The following is a 22,405-nucleotide window of genomic DNA, read 5'->3' on the forward strand; positions in this document are numbered from 1 at the left end:
CCACCCTCCTTACATCTCACATCCTTCGCGAAAAGTCAGGAAATAAATCACATTGGGCTGTTTTGTAAATGTCATAATCTAGAAAAATAACTAAGACCCGGCCGCAGAGGTCGCACATTCCTTACACGGACTGTTAAATCTTTGAAAATCTACCAGCTTTCAGACAGGCGGGTTGACTCCTGAGTTTGAAATGAGGTCTTACATGTTCAAAAGTTTGATCAAATTTTCAATCTTTATTACTGTAATAAAAAATACTGCCCCTTTCACAAGTGTTGTCACATGCAATTAAAATATTGGGACTGTTCCTCTAGAGAAAACGGCAGCTCACCTACCCACAGCTTGGAGGTGGGTGAGAGAAGCCACCCAGCACTACCCCATGTATCAGACACGTGAGTGCTCTCACTGTTTGTCTTAAATGAGTCAACACCTCGTATATCTAACCCACTGTATTTGCCTTTTAGAAACAGCTGTGGATTATTTCAGAAAAACAGCATGGGTAAGACTGAACAAGTTTCACCGCTGTTTAACAGACCCTCAGTTCTTACAAAGACTTATTCTCAGATGACATGTAGCAAACCATCCTATTCTTCCCAGCAAAATCTCTCAATTTAATCACATCCTGCTCCATTCTCTATAGTCCTTCAATGGCAAAGCCAATCTTAGATAAATATACAGACCTGAACCGTAATTAATCAAACATTACCAGGTGTCACCATTTTATTCTCTGTTCTAACATTTGTTTGGTATGATGAATGATGCTAAGTTAAAACTAAATTTCTTTTCTACAAATGGAAGGTGAGAGGCTCAGCCAGCCACTGCTGTTTAATGATGTGCTCCAGCTGTCCAAGTCACCCGCAGTACTTGTCAGTGAACTCCATGAACTTCCAGCACATACAAATGTATCTTGGTGTTCACCAGGCAAGAAGCATCATGTATAGCATCAACTATGATCTAGCTGTGGCAATGCTGGTGCCCTTTTTCAAAAGATATTATGTGTTTTTCTGCTGTAGATGTGGCTGCACCACACCCCTAGTATGGAACATCCATGTCCACTTGGGAACTAAAAAAGCTCTTGTAAAGTCTTAATGGGTTCAGTTCTTTTCACATTTCAGTCATATTTGTTGTTGCTTGAAGTTTAGAGTTTTCCTGCAAAACAAAGCAGTATTTTTGGTAGTTTAATAAATAAATATAATGATTGGTTATGTCTTGCCTTGTGATCCACTCATATGTAAGGTTAAATTTCTATCTAGTAAAGTTGACAGAAGGGAGAACTATTTATAGAGAGGAAGAGCAAAGTACAGTAATGTAAAAATTAGATGGTAATAATAGGGCTCAGGAAACTGGGATTTTTTTTAAATCCCAGGATAAAATTCAGGAAATGGAATTTTTGTCCTAGTGTTTGTTGTATTTCTAGATGGTTCTCTACCTGTGCTCAAGGTTGTATCATTTTTATACAGTCTGTGCATTGCTGATTTATTTTTACCTTATTTTCTCCCCAGTAGGTGGCCACACTTGCTAATTGAAACCATCCACTCAGCCCGATGGAGTGGGTTGTGTCAAAGGCATAAAAATAGGACTTGGACATGTAAGAAGAGTGCCTATTGCAGAAACAAGTAGAGCAGAAGTCTTTTTTTTTTTTTTTTTTGCCTCTCTGTGCTTCTTTCCTTTTTTCACAGAAACATGGGTCCCTATAAATCAATTTGAAACCTACTGACAATACATTCTTTCCTGTAATTCCTCTCATTCTGGAACCAGTGTCATATCCATTCTTTCTATTACTGAAAGTTATTTTGGCCACAGAAAGAGTATTTGTGGAGTGGTAAGGACCTGTAATTTTTAAGGTAAGATGATGAATTAAGAAAAAACAATTGAAATCAATTTTAGGGAAAAAAGGATTAAAACTTTCTTTACTTCAGCATGAATTTGTCATCTTCTATGTCAAAGGTAGAATCTCTAGAGAAAACTATTTGGAAAAAGTTGAAAATTTTCCATTCCACACCAGCACTTTTTTTCCTCAACAGTACTTGACATTTCACTAGTTTCTGACATCCAATTCCCACAACCTAATGCCTTTTTCTGTCTTGATTAGGCTAAAACAGGAATGGAAACTGTCCAAAACCCTGCATTTTACTTTCTTTATGAAGTGCAAGCGCCCCATGTTCTGCAACACAGCTCTCACTCTGACTATGGTGCTGGCACAGACTGGAGCCAAAGCACTTAAGTTTGTATTTTCCTGAAGGTCTGTGAAGGCCAGAGAACTCAGTGTAAAACACTCAGAATGTTGTGAAATGTCTTAATTGTGTCAGCCATGCTGATGCATTTTGCTGTTACTGCCTGGTTGCTTTCATGGTTTTTTATTCAGTTCATTTATGGATAGGAAATTACTGTTTTCTATGCACAGCACACTTTCTATGTGTTATGCTATGACCAAGCCAATGTAGGTACATAGAAAATGTACACAAGTAGAGATAGGAGACAGAAAAAAAGAATGTTATAGCAAAAAAAAAAAAAAAATTTGGGAAGTTCAGGCACAATAAAGAGATTGTGCACATTCTCTAAAGTCAACTTCCACTTATTATTACCCATCTAACATTAGATTTAAACACAAAAAGGCTGAGCAGAACATAATATTAAAACTCTACAGAGAAATGCTAAAATAGATGGAATGCCACCTGGTGAAACCATGACCCACTAATATAAATTTGTTAATATCACCCAGCAGTTTCACTTTTGGTATATGATCCACGATGAAACAAAAAATGAAAACATGGCCACTGGTAGGGGCTATATGTGTGATTTCAGAGCTTTCCTTTCCCATCTTTTTGTACAGACTACAACAGAAGAAAATTGTCTTCACCACTAGAACTCACAGAGACTTGTCAAGCCTGAAATACAGAAAAACAGTGAATACAGGAACTTGGTAATTTGATTACTGCCACATTCTCTCGTGCCTCTATTTCACACATTCACAGTGAACCCTCAGTGTTTGCTGTCCCACTCTGTCAGCCTCAACCAGCTGTGAACAATTTGGGCATTTCACAAAGCAAGAGAGATGTGCTACAGCTCTGCCTTGCACTCAGAGAGTTAAGTTAGCCAGCAGGAACCTCCTGCATATAAAACAGGCTTCCTAACAGCAACTATACAATGTGAATAGAGTTCCTGCATCAAAAATTCCATTTAGCCTTGAACTTCAGATACATCTGTTAATCTGAAAGATTATGTCAATTTTATGAAGTATTTATTAATATCAGAAGCATAGATAATGATCCTTACATATGGAATAGTATGGTTCTTTATTAGATAAGATTAAGTGAAACACAAAATGTCACATATGGCGTGTTAAATCTCTAAATTGAATTTAGTTCAAGTAATTCTAAATTGTGCAAATTCTAAAGATTTGATGTAATATTTTTCCACATAAACTGTTCATGTGTGTACTGTGTCTTACTGAGGTGGAGTTAATTTTCTTCATAGCAACCTGAATAGTGCTGTGTTGTGCATTTGTGATTGAACTACTGTTGATAACACAGAAATACTTCAGCTACTGCTGAGCTGCGCTTGAACAGGGTGAGGACTTTCTCTTTTTCTCCACTTTGTCATTAGCCCAACCTAGGGAGAAATGCTGCTGATGGTCCAGAAAGATGGGAGTGGAATACAGCCAGGACAGCCGACCCAAACTGATCAAAGGGATATTCCATCTCACACAGCATTGTGCTCAGCAATAGAAATTGGAGGTACACAAAGGAGATGTCTTGCAAGTTGGCTGCTGCTTGGAGACTGCCTGACACTGGCCTGTTTATGGGAGGTAGCCAGTGATTTCCTCTGTATTGCCTTTTCACTTCCACTTTCCTTCATCTATTACAGTCTTTATCTCAGCCCACAAGTTCTCCTGCTTTTGTTCTTCCTGTTATGTTCTCTGTCTTGCTGCAGGGAGGTGAGCGAGTGAATGAGTGAGTGAGCAGCTGCCAGGTTGACCGGATGCTGTCTGGTGCTCCAATGCATGCCTGTCAGGTGTGTAGTAAAACACATTTGGTTATCAGGAATCTGCTGTTTGCTCAGCAAATTCTGCAATCCAGTTGAACATATTGAGACCAGTCAGAGGGTTATGGCAAATAAGCAGTGTATTAGGGCAGGATTACATGATTTAAAGGACAACTCTTACAATTAGAAAACTCACAGCTCAAATAAGTTTGTATACTTTACTTACACAACCATGTTTCTCTGGAGCTAGTCTGGCGTTCTACATCACCGATGAATGCAGACTATTTTCCTTTTTTTGAAATTACATATTGGCCTACATATTCACAAAGCACTTATGTAAGTGATCAACATAATAAAGCAGAAAGGGGAAATTGTTTTTTTAATCTTCATCAGTTCTTCTTTTCCATACACTTTTCCATTGGTACCAATTTGGTCTCAGAGTAACAATCTGTTTTCACTCCGTTCACTTCATTATGTTCAAGTATTGATAAGTCATACTAAGGAAGGGGAAAGTAGCATAACACTGACCACAAGCTTTATATAACTTGATTTTTGCTTCATTTAAATATATATGGTAGAAATAAAAAATGTATTTTGAGATTGCAACTACATCAACTTGATTATTTCCTGTGACGGAGTATCCAAACAATCTTCATTAAATTGTACCAATTACTAAATGCCATTATTGATACACTTAATGCCTTACCAGTTTGTTTGTTTCTTTCTTTCAAATGCCAACTTTTAGACCTTGTTGAAGCTGCTATACTGAAGAAACACTTATCATGATTGTTCTGTTTCCGCTGCAACCCACTTACAGCCTGTGGCCAACTGGCCTTTATCCTGCTCTCTCGCAAGGCCATGCTTTGTGCTATGAAGCAGTCGAGACTTGTTCTGGGCTTTATCAGTGGCTGTTCAAAAAAGGCAAATTCCCGATGGCAATTCAGGTTTTCCCATGTAGTTCCTCCTTTCAATTCGTTTGACTAATACCTTTGAAACTGGTTCTTTTAAAGGATTAAACCAGGGCTCGTCTGTGTGTGCAAAGCCCAGCTCCCATCCCTGGCTCCTCAGAGGCCTCCTCAGGCTGCAATGCAGTCCCTAGAGGGCTGGCAGAGAATCACGGAATAGTTTGGGGTGGGAGGGACCTTAAACATCATCCAGTCCCAAGTCCCCTGCCTTGAGCAGGGATACCTCCTACTACAGCAGGTTGCTCGGAGCCCCACCCAGCCTGGCCGTGAACACTGTCAGGGATGGGGCATCCTGAATTTCCCTGAGCAACCCATCCCAGTGCCGCACCACCCCCACCGTAAATGGAAGATGGAAGACGCGCGGGTCGCTCGCAGGGACTGTTCCCCCGGGCGCAGGGGAGAAGCGGGAGGCAGGGAACAAACACCCTGCAGCCGAGAGCGGCCCGGCCGCGGTGGGAGCGGCCGGCGGGGAGGGGAGGGAGCGGGAACAAAAGGAGGAGGGGAAAAGGTGGGAAAGAAAGGCAGCCACGTGACGGCCGGCGCGGGCGAACCGGAAGGGCACGGCGCGTGCGGGCGTGACGTGGCGGCGGCGGAAGTGCGTGTTGTGTGTGTGTGAGTGTGTTTTGGTCGGGGCAGAGGCGGCGGCGGAAGTCGGCGGCGGGGCTGGGTGAGGCACGGCTGCGCCCCCGCCCCTCGCCCCCACCGAGGAGCCGCCTCCCCTCTTACCCCTCCTCCGCCCACCCTGCCCCGGCGCGCCCGCCAGCCCCGACCGACGGACGGACGGACGGACAGCGCTGCGCCGCCGCCCCGGCTCCCCCACCGCGGCCAGGTGAGGAGGCGGTGGCGGCGCGGGGGGGTCCCGGCGGCGGCGGGACGCGCCTTGTCCGCGCTCCTGGCGGCGGCCGCTCCCCCGGCGCCGCGGGAGCGTCGTGCCGCGGCACGGGCGGCCGAGGTGGGCAGCCCGGCGTGCGGGGAGGGGACGCTGCTCTCTCCTTTCCCGGCTCAAAATGGCGCCCCCGGTTTTCCCACTTCCCCTTATTCCTGTGCCTGGAAGGGAGCCGCGGGGGAGGGGAGGTGGCGGCGGGGGTTGGAGGGGCTGGGCCCCGGAGAGCGGGGATCCTCCCCTGCGTGCGGGCGCTCCTGCGGAGAGGTATCGCCGCCCGGGGCCGGCCGGGAGGGCTGTGCCCCGCGAGGTGCTTGTGAGATATGGAAGGGGCGGCTGGGTGATGGGTCCCTCGCTTTCCCTTTCTCTTGCGTCTGGAAGGAGCACGGTGAACTAGGTGGGAAGTAAAATGCTCCCGACAATGCGTCGCCATCGGGGGGATCGCGACAGGCCTAGTGTGCTGGGTATCTTCTGCATCGCACGGAATTGGAGCTAGACACAAAGCTGGGGTAGGGTAGAGGAACAAACCTAAGCTTTTTGTGTTTTAGAGGAGAGCTGAATTGCATAAGAACTATCAAAATCTTCCAAACAGGGCCATGAAAGGCTGTTCTCTCGGCATTTTTAATGATTTTTTTTTTCTACCTTACACCTTTTTCAGAGCTTGGGGGTGGCAATGAGAGGCTAAACAGCTATTTAAACAGGAGAAATTAATCGGTTTCTTTCATGTAACGTTCAGGCAAAGTAAAAATCAAGGATTTTTAAAATTTTTTTCCAGTTTTATAGTGTCTCTTCAGAGTTACAGTCATGCTTACCTACAGATTGCATGTAGGTATTGTTCTTCCATAATGGGAAATTTGGAAAAGGTAGATGTTGGCTAAAGTGAGGTGGCTAGAGACAATGGTATTGTAGTCATCACTTACATTTCCTGTTTGATAAACCAGTTTATCTGAAAGCAATTGGTACCATTCATCATTCGGATGAGCTTATGAGGTGGCTATTACCTTTAATTGTAGGGCTATGATTTTTTTGCAGCAACTGTGTTGATTCACTTGTTTAACTTACAGTCTCATTATGTTTCAATATGGCTTACACACGATGATCATTTTGCTGGTTATCTCTGTCACTGTCTTGAACACTGCAGTCAGGTGCCACACTAATTCTGATGAACCTGGAAGGAAAACTGAGTTAGTAGGAGTGGCTAATATATAAGCCTTTGTAGTTACTGCCTTTTAAAACGTTCTAGAAAGTCCAGTATCAAGAAATTTCAAGTAGATAATAGTTGCAGCCTTAGCATTGTATGCTTTGTGTCTGTTAATGCAGCATACAAAAGTTCATTAGTAAGAAACAGTGTTGTTTGCTGTGAGATATAAAAGTGGTGGAATGTTCCAGTTTTAAATTTATCGTGAATTTTTTTGTGTGGCCCTTCTATTTGATAATACACTTAATCACATTAATTGTAGGAACAGTGCTCACTGTCTTAATCTCTTCAGTAGGCTGGCTTTTGTCACCAGTGTTACTTTGATACTTCTGTATTAGCTGTATTGTAGTTGAAAATAGTCCAGTGCTTATGCTTACATGACTGAATTATGCCATTAAATTGAGAGTTTGTAGGTATTGGCTGGGGCTATTGGTATTTTGTACACAGACTCAGGCATAATAAGATTTGTGTTTGATCTGTTAAAATACTTAGGACCCTTTAATAAATAAAACTCAAGACTATCCAACAGCATACAAATTTCTCTTCTGGAGTGAGGAGAATACCCAGCATCCAGTAAATTAGTTGGTGGGATTTCCAGGAGTACTTGGCTAATAATATACTCCAGGCTTTGTGTTCTGGCATTTCAGCATGGGTCTGCTCTGACATGAGGAGAATATTCAGGAGAAGAGTGCAAGTTCCTGCTTAGCAGAGTGACATATGTATTTGTACTGCCCAAGACTGCAAACTGGAGTTTTTAAGTTAAACTCGACAAAAGTAAGAAAATCTCCCTCATTTCCATCCATGTGAAGCCATCCGTCTCAAAAAAATTTATAGTATTTTCTTAGCAGATTTTTATATTAGTAGGTCACTTCTGTAACTCCCATATGTATAAGAGCTTGTTTCAAGTCAAGCAGTTATGTTCTTGCCTTCGTGTAGCTGAATGAAAATGTCTTACCCAGGTTTTCTTTCTTTACATATTCCAAACTTATTGATTACATTGCATACAAAATTGGAAGAGGAGGAGAAAGGGAGCCATATCAGTGGATTTTTTTCCCAGGAAATTTTCACCAGATCTGGGTTTGCAGTGTATGTGTAGGGTATTGAGTGTACTATTCCTCCTGGGTTCTCCAGGTTTGTATTTTACTGATGAATTAAGAAATAGTAGAATGAATGTGACCTGAGACTTGGAGTGTGCACGGGGGACTGTAGCATTGAAATCTACTTCTGAGTCTTGGTGGGGCACTATGTGCTCAGCTCACAGATGTGAAAAGACCAGGCCAAAACCATTCTGCCGTGGCTGTGTCAAACTGCAGTACTGCTTCTCTTCACATCAAGCAGGTACTTCTCTTGTTTTTGTGTAAATATGCTGCCATGTTGTGAACTTCAGCTACAGAGTTCTGGCATCATCTGAAACCTGAAAAGATGATGATTTCCATATACACTGATAGAAGGTGTTAGTGACTTTTTTAATATGTCACAATCATCTGGATGTGCTCTGTCATCAGGTTTTCAGTCTTGCATTTTCTTTTATCCTGAGCTGTTGAAAAGTGGGTGGTATGACTAGTAGAATTCATTATTAATTTATTAGGTGTATTGATGTGACTGTTGAATGAATGAGGTTTGCAGTATGTTTCTTAGATGGCCTTCCTGTCAGGTGCTGTGGTCTGCTATCAGCTTGAGAGCTGCTTGTCTTTGTACATGATATCTGACTGTCTAGAATGATTTCAGAGGAGGGATGCTGTAAGAATGTAAACTTTGAAGGTCTCTGATAACTACAGCTTCTGTAGCTTGGACATCTATAAAAATAAAACTAGATATTCTTCTTGACAACCTGTGTCAGCTTTGTAGTTTTGAAGTAGTTTTGCCAGGGGTAGTAGTTACTGTTTCATGAGTGCTAAAACTCTGAAATAACACTACCAGCCATAAATGCTCAGGTGAAATTGATAAATATTATGCAAGTTAAATGTTCTTTTTTCATACCTCATTTTGCTCTCAGTATGGAAAACAACAAGCAAAAACATCAGTCATAGGGAGTAACCTGTGCAGTGACTTGATTTCCTCACTGTGTGTCATCTAGAAGTCACTTGCTCCCAGGAGTACCAAGTCACACAGTCGTTGGATGCTGTCCTTATGTTTTTATGAATGCTGCAGTCTGGAAGAATATGGGACATATTAAGATTAAAGGGTTTTAAATTATTTCATGGTTGTCCAAACACACTGGAATGCTACAGCAAACAGATGGGTTTTTTTCCGTTTTAAAACAAAAATAACTTAATTGTCTTCATTAATTTTCCAGAGGAAAAGATAAACAAATGGCTGACAGTATTCTGAACCACCTATATTTTGGTTATGCCTTGCTGCATTCTCTATTGTAGTACAATTAGGGAGAGATTAACTGTTGTCACTGATCCATTTTTATCCAAATCACTCCACAACTTCTGAAGCATATTTCCACATCATGGAGGGGGGAAGAGTCTTGCCTGAGAGCCAACACACTAGTAGTGCAAAATCGTTTTATGGTGTAAGGATGAAAGGTCTGATATTTTTAAAATAACTGGATCCATTCCCATATTCTGAAATACTACCAAAATTAGTTTAATGAATAAGAGTTTTAGTGTAGAATTAATCTGGTAGTTAATACAAACGATGGTAAGATTTGCAGGGGCTTTTTTGCTTCATTCTTTCACTGTGGAATGCTTCCACATGTTTCTAAGAATATACAGCTAAAAGGTAATACTTGATAGATTATGTTGCACAACTGAAATTTTTAAAATATGTATTTTTTTTAGTGTAATGTAATAGTGAAATGGAACACCAACTCAGGACAGAATGCCAAGTTGTTATATTCTACCTCAAAGAAAGGCAGTTATTTTGAGAGAGATGAGAAAAGGACGAACATGAACAAATAAGTGTCTCTAAGATGCTGAAAATATTTTTTAAAACCTGTGTTCTGGATACAACTGGAAATAAAGTACCTGTTTTTCAGCTGTTACGTTTTTCCATAAATAATGCTAATATTTTTATTCTCATTTATTCCATGAATATTAGCTTGTAAGGGAGTGTCTTACTGAAGAGTAGGATTATGCTGAAACACTTTCCAGGAAAGAAGGTTCTTCAGGACTTGGGTTGAGGGAAGGGGAGAGTCAGGAAGGAGAAGGGAGGCTTGGCATCTGAGCTAGGCCTGTAGCAAAATGGAATGCTCAAGTGCCTGATCTGTGTTTGAAACAGGAAGGTGGTTAAAGAATACTGCTTGGTTTGAAATGTAGTTGCTTTATCACAAGGAATGAAGAACAGGAAGTAATTTGAAAGTATTATATTTGCTTACTTTTTTGCAACACATGAATTTATGCCATTTTTTGCATTAGGAGCACATACTCCAACCTAACTCGCATCCTAGATGTTAGAAAAGCTGTATCCCTGCAAAGTGTGCTTAATTCAAATAAATTATCAGCAGGAGCAGGACAAAATTATGAGCTAATTTTGAGAGGTCTTTTGTTTTGTATCTACTGTTAAGTGTGTAAAAGAATAAATATCAGGGTCAGAAGTGGTACCAGCAGAGTCTAAAGTCTTTCCTTTCTATATGAATAAGTACTGTGGGTGGGGTTAATTTAAGCAGCTGGAAAGAAGAGTAAGCAGACTAAGCAATACACTGTTCATACTTGTCCTTACCAAAATCTCTGTTGTTTGTACTGATCTAGGACACATGTAACTATTGGAAATAGAAATTTATCATCATATGGTAGTTGTCTGGTAGTTTGTGCAAAGTGGCCTGGAATTCTTACTGGTCAATTGGTTTTCATATGGAAGACTTCACTTTTGCTTCTCAGTACAGTTGTTAATTAGAGAGGATATTAATGGTTTGTGTGTGAAGATCTGTACTTTAATGTAAGGAAATTGTGTTTGATAGGTGGGATAGAAGTGAATTGATGAGCTACACTTGCTAAGAGGCTGCTGTGGTGTTTTGAGTTTTCCCAAATTCCTCAGTTTTTAGCATCCTTGAGCAGTGCTGACTTTGGAATATTGGTTAGCAATAGTATAATTATGAAAAGTTATTCCTGCTTGTCATTTGTTATTTTACTGACAATTTGAAAGTCTAAACCTGTTGAGTTATACATCAGTCCTGATTTGTTAAGAAGTAACAGGAGACTCAGGTCTTGCAAAAAGCAGCATAATTGGATTTTAATGTGCTAATTTGAAGCTTTGATGGGAAGACTAGGTGTTGAAGAAGATAACTGGTTCATGTATCATAAATTCTGGCTATAGTTGACAACTTACAAATGATGATACCTGTAGTCTGGACTGCTGAATTTGGTAAACACTAGGTGAAGTTATGCATAATACATTGCATTAGTGAATGAGACTTGTCTTACTTGGTTTGTAAATCTAATGCACCCACTGTCTTTTCACAAAATAGGTTGTTACTGGCAGAAGAACCAGGATTCAGATCTCAGTGGAACTTGCTTTCAAAAGCTGTTGAAACAAAGGACTGCTTTCTAATTTGGACATGGCTAATCGAGGAGCGACAAGGCCCAACGGGCCAAATGCTGGAAATAAAATTTGCCAATTTAAACTAGTACTTTTAGGAGAGTCTGCAGTTGGCAAATCAAGTTTGGTGCTTCGTTTTGTAAAAGGACAGTTTCATGAATTTCAAGAAAGTACAATTGGAGGTGAGAAAATTACCCTGTTAATTGCTTTCATGTTATGTGTTTATATTGTCCTTGCCCTTGAAAGCCTTTAATGTAATGGCACTTCTGGAGTGATCCTTGACAGCAAGGCTCAAACCCATGTCAGTAATTGAGAAATATAACTTTGAGTTAAACATCAAGATCCTTTTCAAATGGAGGTAGTAAAGGTGTCTTGAACGGCATAGTTTTGAAACCTGGGCTAAATGTTACATTTTGTTTGCAAGTGGGTGTGTGGCTCTTTTAATTATGCTGCATGCTTAATGCATAAAATAACTGCTTAGTAAGAATTGTGAGCTTAGTTTCTATGAAAAAAACCCGAGCATTGCATCTTGCATAAAGCTTGTGTTTGTCACTTAGGCATTCTGACTTTGATTTTGGAGAACCTGCTACATCTTTGGATATATTTCTGTGTTAGCAATCACAGAATTTATTGTGCTGTTTTTCCATTTTGTGATTTCAAACAAAACAGGTGCTGGCTACCAGAATTTTTTAAAAATCTGTTTAGCTTTAAACAGCTTTTATCACACTCTTTCCCTTGGCAGATTTCTTAAGTTATATTGTGTTTTGGAATTACTTGTGCTTTGAGCTGTATTCCTCCTTGGATAGATTTGAATGTATCCTAAAACTACCTAACAGCATACAGACTTTATAAAGTTTGGATTTGGTGAATTGGTAAATACTCTCCAGTAGCTGCTGTTGCAGCTTGCATGAGTCAGCCTGTTCCATTGTAATATTTATGTGAAGGCCTTTCAGTGGTCTGTATGTGTCTTCACACACCAACAGTTGTTGAAATGTAAAAACGCTGGAAAGCTTACAAAATAAATGCAAGCTGAATTTCATTGCATTCTTCTTTTGCCCTATTTCTAGCTGTTACATGTGTTTATTTTTTCTATCTGTCAGCATAAATAGACAACCACATATTTTCTGCTTTAGCAATCTTGCTAGTGCACACTTTTGGCTTAGTGCATTTTATCATGGCTTGAGGATAGGTGTTGGTATGAAAGTTTCTGTATGCTCTGATAAACAGCTGTGTGGTAATACAGAGAACTTTCTCAAAGATGTGTTGTGAATTAACTTTCCAATATCACCAAGGTCTTTAGTTTAGAAAAACAGTTAAAATTTAAGTAAAATTCATTGTTCCATTTCAATGATCTCAAAATTCATTTAACCTCTGTTTAGTTTTTTCTTGGTTTTGTGTTTGGAATAGCCCAAACCCTGTTACACTGATCAAAATCTAAGCAAAGGTTAAACAAGAGCCTAAGATCAAGTTCAGATATATAAAGTTTAGTGTAATCTGTGTTAACTTGTGCTTCTTCTATATCAAATAGAAACAAGGAAATGCTATATAATACAGCTGAGAGCTATTACATGCAGCAATGTTGGGATTCAGAAAAGTTTTCTGTAGAGAAAGCTGTCTAACTCTGTGGCTTGTAGTTGCCTAAGGCACAATTTTCTTTGTATACAGAAGGGCCTTTTAACAAAGAGAGGCTTATGTGCATTGTGAATCTGGATAAAAACATCTGAAAGGGAGTGCAGAGAAAGGCAGACATGTTGGATGGTGGTGGTGTGGTTTTGCCACTTCAGACTAGTGTAGCAAGGCCTGTTAGTTGCTTAAGACAAAAGTATGGCTGTTAAAGATGATAGACTTTCAGATAATTAACAGATGATTAATTGTCAATTTACTATGGCCTTGGCAAGGTCGAAGAAAGTTAACTGTTATTTTAAAGTGGTTGAAATGTTACTTTTGACAAAAACAAGAGGATTACAAAAAATAAACCTCTTGTTTAATTCTCTTTCCAAGTACATACCTTCATTTATGCAGTGTAGGTACTTTTTTTTTTTGTTTTGTTAAGAGAATAAAGTCTGTGAGAACTTGAAAATCAGCTTGCTTAACATCTTGTCTCTGCCTTGGAGAAATATAATATTGAACTGTTCTGGGGAGAAAGCCCTTAGTTTAGTGCAGGATGCATGGTGTTTTTCCACTCTGTTTTGGTTCTGGGCTGCTTAGGGAGCTGCCAAGTGGAGCCTGTTCTACCAGTGTTCAGATATGTAGCATTTAGAGAGATTTATGTTGATTTAACACTGGAACATCAAAGGTTTTACCTTCTCCAGCCTGCCTGCTCATCTGTGATGGATGCTAATACCCCTGAAGCAGGAGCACCTGACCACTTAAGGAGTCAGCTTCTGGTCACGGTTTAACCCCAGCCAGCAGCTAAGTACCATGCAGCTGCTGCTTACAGCTGAGACAGGGACACTTCTGTATGCTAGTTACAATGTCCTTTACAGAGCAAGAGTGGCTTCATTTTGGTTTCTGTAATGAGATGAGTTGAAGGCTGGAGCAGTTTTGGAATGATTCATACACTCTGAGTATATAGGACAGGATGAAATCCCAGGTATGCAAGTGTTAGGGATCAGTGTCTCTTCATCCATTTGATTTAAATTGATCACAGTCCATCAGTGTGCCTAGTGATCAGAGCCCCTGCTTTAGCTAAGTAGTGGTCTTTCCTTAGTTTAGTTTTCAATATGGATTTCTGTGGGCACTCACCTCCATACTTCTGATTGTACCTTAATGTGAATGGAAAAATTTTACTAGTGGTAACTATTTGAAGACTTGGAATGAGTTAGTATTTTCTCTAACTGGAAGACCATTATTTATGGTAATGCTTTCAGCTGTAGTAGCAATGGCTGCAAGTTTTCCTGAAACTACAGGCTGTTGAAATTGTGCTGAAATTAATTCTTGAGATCACTTGCTAAGTCAAAAATACAGCTGCTTTGAGAACAGGAACTTTAAAGAAGTGCCTCTTTCTTCCAGACCTGTTAGCTAAGGCAAAGGTGTTAGGAGCTGAAAATCACAGTTTTAAGATGCAAATCAAGTAATACAAATATGTAGAATTGAAAATATCTGAACTTTAGGATTATAGCATGATGAGATGCTGTTATTGGTACTCTAGTATCCATCCTGCTTCAACAGACCATATCTAGAAGCTTTTAGAGAAGGCTTATGGTTACTCAGATTCACTATAATGAAAAAGGAAATTTTTTCCAATTTTTGCTTTCTTATGTCTTGAGGAAAGTCCAGTTGTGTAAATAACTCCTCTGTGTTGATCAGAGTCAGACTGTCAGCATTTTGTTTGAATAGATAGTAAATAATGATTGCATCAAATCTGTTGTATTTTAATAGTAGGCTACAAATGTTTTGCATCTCTGTGAGCATAACTATATATGAGTAGAGAGATACAAGCAAACTTCTGGTTTCACCACCTCTGTCTTTTTTGTAGCTGCTTTTCTAACCCAGACTGTATGTCTGGATGATACAACGGTAAAATTTGAAATTTGGGATACAGCTGGGCAAGAGCGGTACCACAGTTTAGCGCCCATGTACTACAGAGGAGCACAAGCAGCCATAGTGGTATACGACATCACAAACGAGGTAAGTGCTGGAGCAGGGATGCACAAGGGGGATTGGGGAGTTACCAGTCTTGCATTGATCTTTACGTATTTTTTCCTGACTTGTGTAAATCAGTTCATCATTTTGTAGAATCATAGAATGGTTTGGATGGGAAGAAGCCTTCAAAGGTCGTCTAGTCTGACACTCCTGCCATGGGCAGGGATGCCTTCTGCTGGACCAGATTGCTCATTTCATACTGCACTGTGTAATGTCAATTTGTGTCCAAACTTTTCTGGCTAAAAGACTGTTTCTAGAGTTGGGGTTTTGTTTGTTGTTATTTTTTTTGTTTGGGGGATTTTTTTGTTGTTGCGTTTTGGTTTGTTTGTTTGTTTTGGGGTGGTTTTTTTGTTAAAAAGAGGGAAAAGAAGATGAGAAATCCTCTTGTAAAAATGTTTCTAACCCACCCTTAAATCGGTTTATGGAGTTTGAGCTTTTACTCTCATCACATTGCTGGTGGCACCTTTATTTCTGATAATGCAGCCATTATTTTAATATAGTATTTTTGCAAATTTTGATTAAGGATTGGAAAGGTAGCACAAGCTATTGAGACCAAAACCAAAGGTTATTAGATTTCTTTTTATTTGAACTTGGATGAGATAAGCTTCACTAGTTTCTGATAAAATTAGACTTAAAACCCAAGTCTCTCAAAAAACCCACAGAAATCATGTATCATAATGAACAGTCCTCAGTAAATAAAAAGTAATTTTGAGGCCTTCTCAATGTAGCTGTTCATACCCTTGAATCTCTCGGAGAAACTGAAATTCCTGTTTTCTCTCTTAACCACTTCTTTCTTTACTCTGTCTACACAAAGATCTTCCTACCTATTTACTTCAGCATTATCCCAGCTAAGCACAGTTGAGAACTGAGGTAGGAATGTTTCATTTTAAAAGCTCAGTTGGCAATTTGGAATGTGCCTTTGGACTAAGGTAGCAGCCTTACATTGGCATTTTGTGCTCAAAGTGTAGATAACAGAGATGGGGATAATAGGTAAGTAAAAAAGGATGATAAAACTCAGTTGCATCATTTATAATCATTAACAGGAGTCCTTTGCCAGAGCGAAAAATTGGGTCAAAGAACTTCAGCGACAAGCAAGTCCTAACATTGTAATAGCTTTAGCAGGAAACAAAGCTGATCTAGCTAACAAAAGAGCTGTGGATTTCCAGGTATGTGCATAATTTTGTTCATAGAAATTGCATTTTGTTTGAACAGATAGTAAATAAACCTACGGGGAGCTTATATGCATAGCCTAGCTAGTTATTATGGAGGTCATGCTGTTAAATATAAATGTCAACTGAGACTAATTAAATTATACATGCTACCAAAAAACCTATTTCTGTACAAGTAATATGGAGGAATAGGCTTTTTGTAATAATTAATTTGACTTTGAGGAATAATTAATTTATTTGCTTATCTTTAAGGCTAATTGAGTATCTGTTCTTTGATGTGACCTCTTTCTGTCTCCTACCCAAAATTACCAGTAACTAGAGTTTCAGTGGATGAGATAGGAGCAACTTCTGTCTGGCTTGTCAGCCAGAGAATTTTGATTATCGTGTGATACAAAGCTGATTGATGTGCCTAACTTGCTTAGACTGTACTGTTGAAGCAGTGTTGAAATTTTAATTGAGTTTTTCCTGGCATTTCTTTTGGTTTAGTGATTACAGCTGTGCTCTCACTGGTGTACTTTATCTTCTAGAAGGTTTAATCAAGCCATCAGAAAATAGCCTTTAAACTGAATTAAACTAACAGCAGGTAGTTTTGGTCCATTCACGATTGACTGAATTTGAATTAGGATAGTATTTATTAGTCAGTAATTGATGGTTTTTAATCTGTGTTTGGGGTCACTGTTTGAGATACAGCTGCGTATAGTAATGAATCCTTTTGTAATAGAGAGTTGAATTAAAAGGTTAGCAGTGGTTTAGGTGTTTTTCTGCCAGTTTTAATTTTATACTTCTGTGACAGTTTACAGGCAGCTTTGGTGTTTTTTTAAAAATTGTGGTATTTAGCAAAAATTTCATACATGACTGTAGTCAATAAGGCAATCACATTTAACTAACAAAGTAGACCTTCCTGTACTATTTCTTGAACAATTACAGTCTTAATATTTTTCCAATGTTAGGGGGTTTGCTACTGTGTATTTGTGGGCTCCTTGTGGGCTTGACAGGCCTTTCTCATTGCAAATCAACTATTAGATTTCTAAGTATTTGTTAATGTGTTGTTTCAGATACAATTACATAGATCTTAGCAGGTGTCACTTAATTATAGAGAGTCGTCGATTATTCTTATGATCATCAAAGGTGTTCTGTAGTTCAGCTTTTTCATGGATTTCTTATTGAATGCAAAGGCAGTTACATAATCATAAGAAGCTGCAGATTCTCAGCTGAACTGACTAATAAGAAGTGGCAGAAATAATATGGTTCTTAAGAGAAGTGTATCAGATTGAAATTCATACTGAAAAGGGAGGTAACATGGCAAATTACGGATTATTTGCTGTAATTGTGAATTTATGTCAGGATAATAAAACTGTTCTGATCCATCTGCCTCAGTGGTTGAAAGATTCAGGATAGTTCACTGACTCCCTTTTTCCAGGGTAATAATGGACTTACTGACATTTGATGGCACTTTTGAAGCCTATTTGGTCTTACTGTCAGAGGTTATATTCTGCATTGGGGTTATCTCTTTCATAAATATTTTCATTTATTATTTAGTTTTGTCTGAGATTTTTCCACCTGGATATTTTTAAGATTAGTGAGGATCTTTAAGATTCCAGTTATAATTGTTTAACTGATTGGTGAAATTGTAACTTCTCCATAACTGGTGTATAAATTTGTGAGATGAGTATTTCCACAAACTGTCTTTCTTTCAAAATGCTGTAGAGATTGGTTTTTTGTAGCAATTAAAAGTACAGTGTGTAGTGATTGTATGAGTTTACTTCGTAAGAAAAAAATAGAAATGTATTCTTATTTTAACTTTCAGGAAGCACAGGCTTATGCAGATGACAACAGCCTATTGTTCATGGAGACATCTGCCAAGACATCTATGAACGTAAATGAAATATTCATGGCAATTGGTGAGTTTATGAACTAAATGAGAGCTTTAAAGGGAATGGTTTTCATGACCATGGCAATCTTCCTAACCTAAGATCTTTGTATTTCAAGTAAATTATTTTTGGTATTGAAGTGTTCTTACTCCCTTTCATTTGTTTAATTTTATTTAAGCATCTATCTGAAATCCAAAAGCTGTGCCAGAGATGGCAATGTGTGCTTAAATTCAGTGTCCAAGTCATAAGTATAGGACCCTGCATGTGAAAAGTAAATCTACTCATATATTTTTAATGTAACATAATCGTAGGGATTTCTGTAAACATGCTAGCATGTAGTAGTAAGTATAAACCAAGAACTTTTGTGTTCCATTGATACCCAAAATTGTATTTAATTGTTAATAGACTTATGAAAGTGGAGGAAAAAGAACTCATTTTTAGGCTGGCCACTAATCTATTTAGTAGTTATCTTAATTATATAGATTCTTTGATAGTGAGTAGTAGTAATGTATAGCATCAAATAACCTCACTCAATCTGTTTTGCATGTTGCACCTCTCTAACCTGCTTTTTATAAAAAACATCATTGATGTTAAATGTTTTTAAAAAGGTCTTAATCTTCTGCTTTCCAAGCCAGGAGAGCAGGAAGTAGTTTTTGGTGTCTTTCAAACTTCCAGCAGATGCAAATTAAATTATCAGCATAGCAACACTTTATAATAAGTACTTGCTTCATATTAACTGTAAATAATTGAAAAAGGGAGATAGACACAGACACTTAACTGTCGGACAGGAAAGCATATTTTTGTCATAAATGTTCAAGATAGGCCTGCATTTAATGATACAGAAATGCTCAACTGTACTATTTGGGTGAAATGTCAAGATTATGTTTAATAGTGCAGGTTGCTTCCTGTTAAAAAAAATCCCCAAAATCTCATTAAAAAAAAAAAAATTGATATATCAACAATAATTCTTGCCTCCATATTTTAATGAAGCCTGTAAAGTAAATTTGAGGGAAAAAATGCCCAGTTAGTAACTGTGTGTTTTGTGTGCAATGTTTTTTGGCGTGTGAAAATTTTACATCAGTGGGGTGAAATTCAGCTTTGTCAGTGCATCAGAACAAGATCTGTGCAGCAATAGACTCTGAATAGAAGTTCTGATGAGGTTATGAGTATTGCATGTAATTTGGAATGGCCTGCAAAATATGGATGCAATTTTCAGGACCACATATAAATATGATCTTAAAGCTGAGAGAAAATGAAAAATGGGAATGTTGAAAGAATTGTTGGATGCAAGCTGCAGCTGCTTCTAAATTGACTGCTTCAGCACTCATTCAGAACTCCCAGTTAAAAAAATCCCAATGCTAATTCAGTTCTAGATACAGTTCTAGAATCCAAAACATTGCTCTGAAGACATTTTGCTATTGGTACATTCACCCTTTGTACTGGCTCAGCAGCTTAGTACCATGTGGATTCTTGGGTTTTGCCACAGAACTGTAGAACAGCCCAAGTTGGAGGAGATATCAGAGGATCCCTGTGGCCCACCCTTTTGCCCAGCACCCTGAGGTTATCTGGCACCACAACATGTTGATGTCTGCTCTGTGGGTTTTTTTTGGCTAGGTTTCATTCATTTTAGAAAAAGTTCTTTTAAAAACTGACAGAAGTAATTACTTTGGAGTGAAACAATTCAGCCAAACTATAAAACAAGGGTGGTTGTTGGGCCCTGGTAAGATAGGCCCATGGAAGTCCTTTTGTGTAGAACTTAGCAATTTTCTGATGGAGAGAAATCCAGGAGAAGCTACTGCTCAGAAGGGTACAGCTTTCACCCTCATTTTTTGTGTTAAGACTGAGGGACCTTGGAGCTACAAGGGCAACAAAGAAATTACCAGTCAATTGACTGATAAGAGCTGGAGGGAAAAGACAGCTTGAAAAAAAAAAAACAGGAGTGGCTTGATCTGGTGTTGAGGGTCATTTTATATGTTGTCTGCAAACACTTACTTGGCTGGATATCTGGGAGCTGTTTTACCCATTTCTGTCTGTGTTTTGTGCCTTTTCAATGTTTCTGTATCTTTTTGCCCTAACATCCTGATCTTAAAGCTTGTTCTGTGTGGGTGGATTCCCACAAGAGCTGTCATTAACTGGCATAGCACACCTGTGCAGATACATTTTACTGCTCAGATTCCCAATGCCATTTCACTCCTGGAAATCATAAAGTAGCTAATCATTAAGAAGTGTCTTCACTTCTTTTATTACCAGTGCATCAAATCAGATTATACAATGAGTACACTGATATGCCTATAATGTGTTGTTCTGTTTACTCAGGTGATTTAATCTTAGTAAAATCTCAGGTTTAACTCTCACTTCCTGTTCACCTTACAGCAAAAAAATTGCCCAAGAATGAACCACAGAATGCAGGAGCCAGCTCTGCCAGAGGAAGAGGAGTAGACCTTACTGAACCCACACAACCACCCAAGAGTCAATGTTGTAGTAACTAAAAGATCAATTGCTTTAAACTGTTCTGAATATTCTTCTGCTTCCTAACTGTTAATAACCATGGAATTGGAGTGCTTAACCTGGTCCAGTACAGCTTCCAAACAGCGAAGAGACTTACAATAATAGTCAAGTTCATGATACAGAGTTTTCTTTTCACCTAAAATTTTAACATGCATGTATCCACCACTGGCTGTAATGTTTCAGCAGTAGAGGAGAGATGGAGGTGGAATAAACTTCCTTCAGTTGAAAGGTTTTAAAAATCAGTTGTTATTATTAGAGGTGTAGAAGAACTACTTTCTGTGGACCTAATTGGCCAGTTCCTGTAGCCTCAATACTGATCACTGTTATAATAAATAGAATTGGGTCTTTTCATAATTCTCAATTGTGCTTTAAAACCTCCTTAGAAACAGGGTCTAAAAATTACTTAAACTTATTTGCAGTATTGATGCAACCAGTTGTTTCTGCAGGTATCCATTGTTTAGTTATACATTCCATAGGTTAATAATTTTATTACAAATAATACTTGCATTAACAATTTTAAGAATCCTATGCTTGCCAGAAAGTGGAGTTTTAGTTGGTACACTGTATGTAAATTATATCAACCCAGTTAGTTATCTTAATGAATTAGTGATGAATCAAGTCTAACTTCATTTCTAATCTGTTCAGAGGGTACAGACCAGTAAATTCAACTCTACAACTTAGGATATGGGGTTTTTTGTCCTCTACAAACTGTAAGAGCTCTTCAAGTAAAACCACAACAAACTCGGTGTCTGTGACTTCTTTCTTGTTTCTGATCATTGCTGGCCATTACAGTTTGTTTTTCCCCTAAGGAAAAAAAAATAGTGCACTAACGATTATGTACATCCAACTTGATTTTAAATTTGGATATTAATGTACTGTAAATAGGTACTCTGCATTGTAGTCTACATTTGTTTAATACTTTCTGTAATATTTAAGAGTTGCTTAAAGGTATACAGAATGTACAGTTACTTAAAGCTAACTTTTTTCCTCTCTAATCAAAGGGGGTTCTGAGTTCTTCCTTTATGGCTAGAACAGTAATAAATGATGCTCCTGTATCTGTAACATAAGTACTGCTGTCTGTCAGTAATGAACTTCGCAACTTTGTTTTCCAAAGTACATTTTATTTTGATCAGTCCAGTATATTGCACTAATTCTTTTAGTTATTTTCATTATATGAAATCTACAAAGTGTGTCAGAAGAGATGAATTAGTCTATTTAAATGTTGAACTGATAGAAACTTACTTGTGCAGATTTTAAATTTGCAGTAATCTGGGTTTAGCAAGAAAAATGACAGTTCACCAGTGTTTAGTTTTATATTGAGGTGCTCAGGTTTGAATAAAGTGGTTTAAAAAAATTTTGATTACTGGTTCTTATTCAGAGTTTCAGGAGGTTTTACTGCATTTGTACAGTTTCAGACAAGATGTCTGATTCACTGTATGGGTCAGCATTTAAGATGCTTACAATAAATTCATGGCACAGCTAAATATAAGCTTGTCCTATATATATTGTGGCACTCCAGTTATCCTGTGATAAATCTTTAAATGTTGGGGTAATTGGGTATCTTATCGCATCCATTTAGAAGTATGATCAAAATAGTAATATTGTCTCTTGAACCTGGAGCTAATGCAGTCTTTGCCCGTTGTTCACAAGGTGACTTGTTGCATTGCAGTGTCTCTGAGCTCTGTGTCCTCTGCAGCTTG

General features: G+C 38.6%; 1 protein-coding gene across 2 annotated transcripts; it reads left to right on the forward strand.

The window, feature by feature from the left end:
- The first annotated feature begins 5,646 nt into the window (after positions 1-5,646).
- Positions 5,647-21,451, forward strand: RAB5A (RAB5A, member RAS oncogene family). 2 transcript variants are annotated; one of them, XM_063154308.1, is made up of 6 exons: positions 5,647-5,775; positions 11,442-11,694; positions 14,991-15,142; positions 16,201-16,323; positions 18,134-18,227; positions 20,571-21,451. In XM_063154308.1, the coding sequence occupies exons 2-6, from the start codon at positions 11,532-11,534 to the stop codon at positions 20,684-20,686; spliced, it is 648 nt and encodes a 215-aa protein (XP_063010378.1). In that variant the 5' UTR covers positions 5,647-5,775; positions 11,442-11,531; the 3' UTR covers positions 20,687-21,451. The 2 variants fall into 2 exon arrangements, with proteins under 2 accessions (XP_063010378.1, XP_063010386.1); XM_063154316.1 differs by lacking the exon at positions 5,647-5,775 and adding an exon at positions 7,695-7,801.
- The last annotated feature ends 954 nt before the right edge of the window (positions 21,452-22,405 follow it).

The sequence above is a fragment of the Melospiza melodia genome, chromosome 1 (assembly GCF_035770615.1).
Source record: "Melospiza melodia melodia isolate bMelMel2 chromosome 1, bMelMel2.pri, whole genome shotgun sequence".
In the NCBI taxonomy this organism is placed as follows: domain Eukaryota; kingdom Metazoa; phylum Chordata; class Aves; order Passeriformes; family Passerellidae; genus Melospiza; species Melospiza melodia.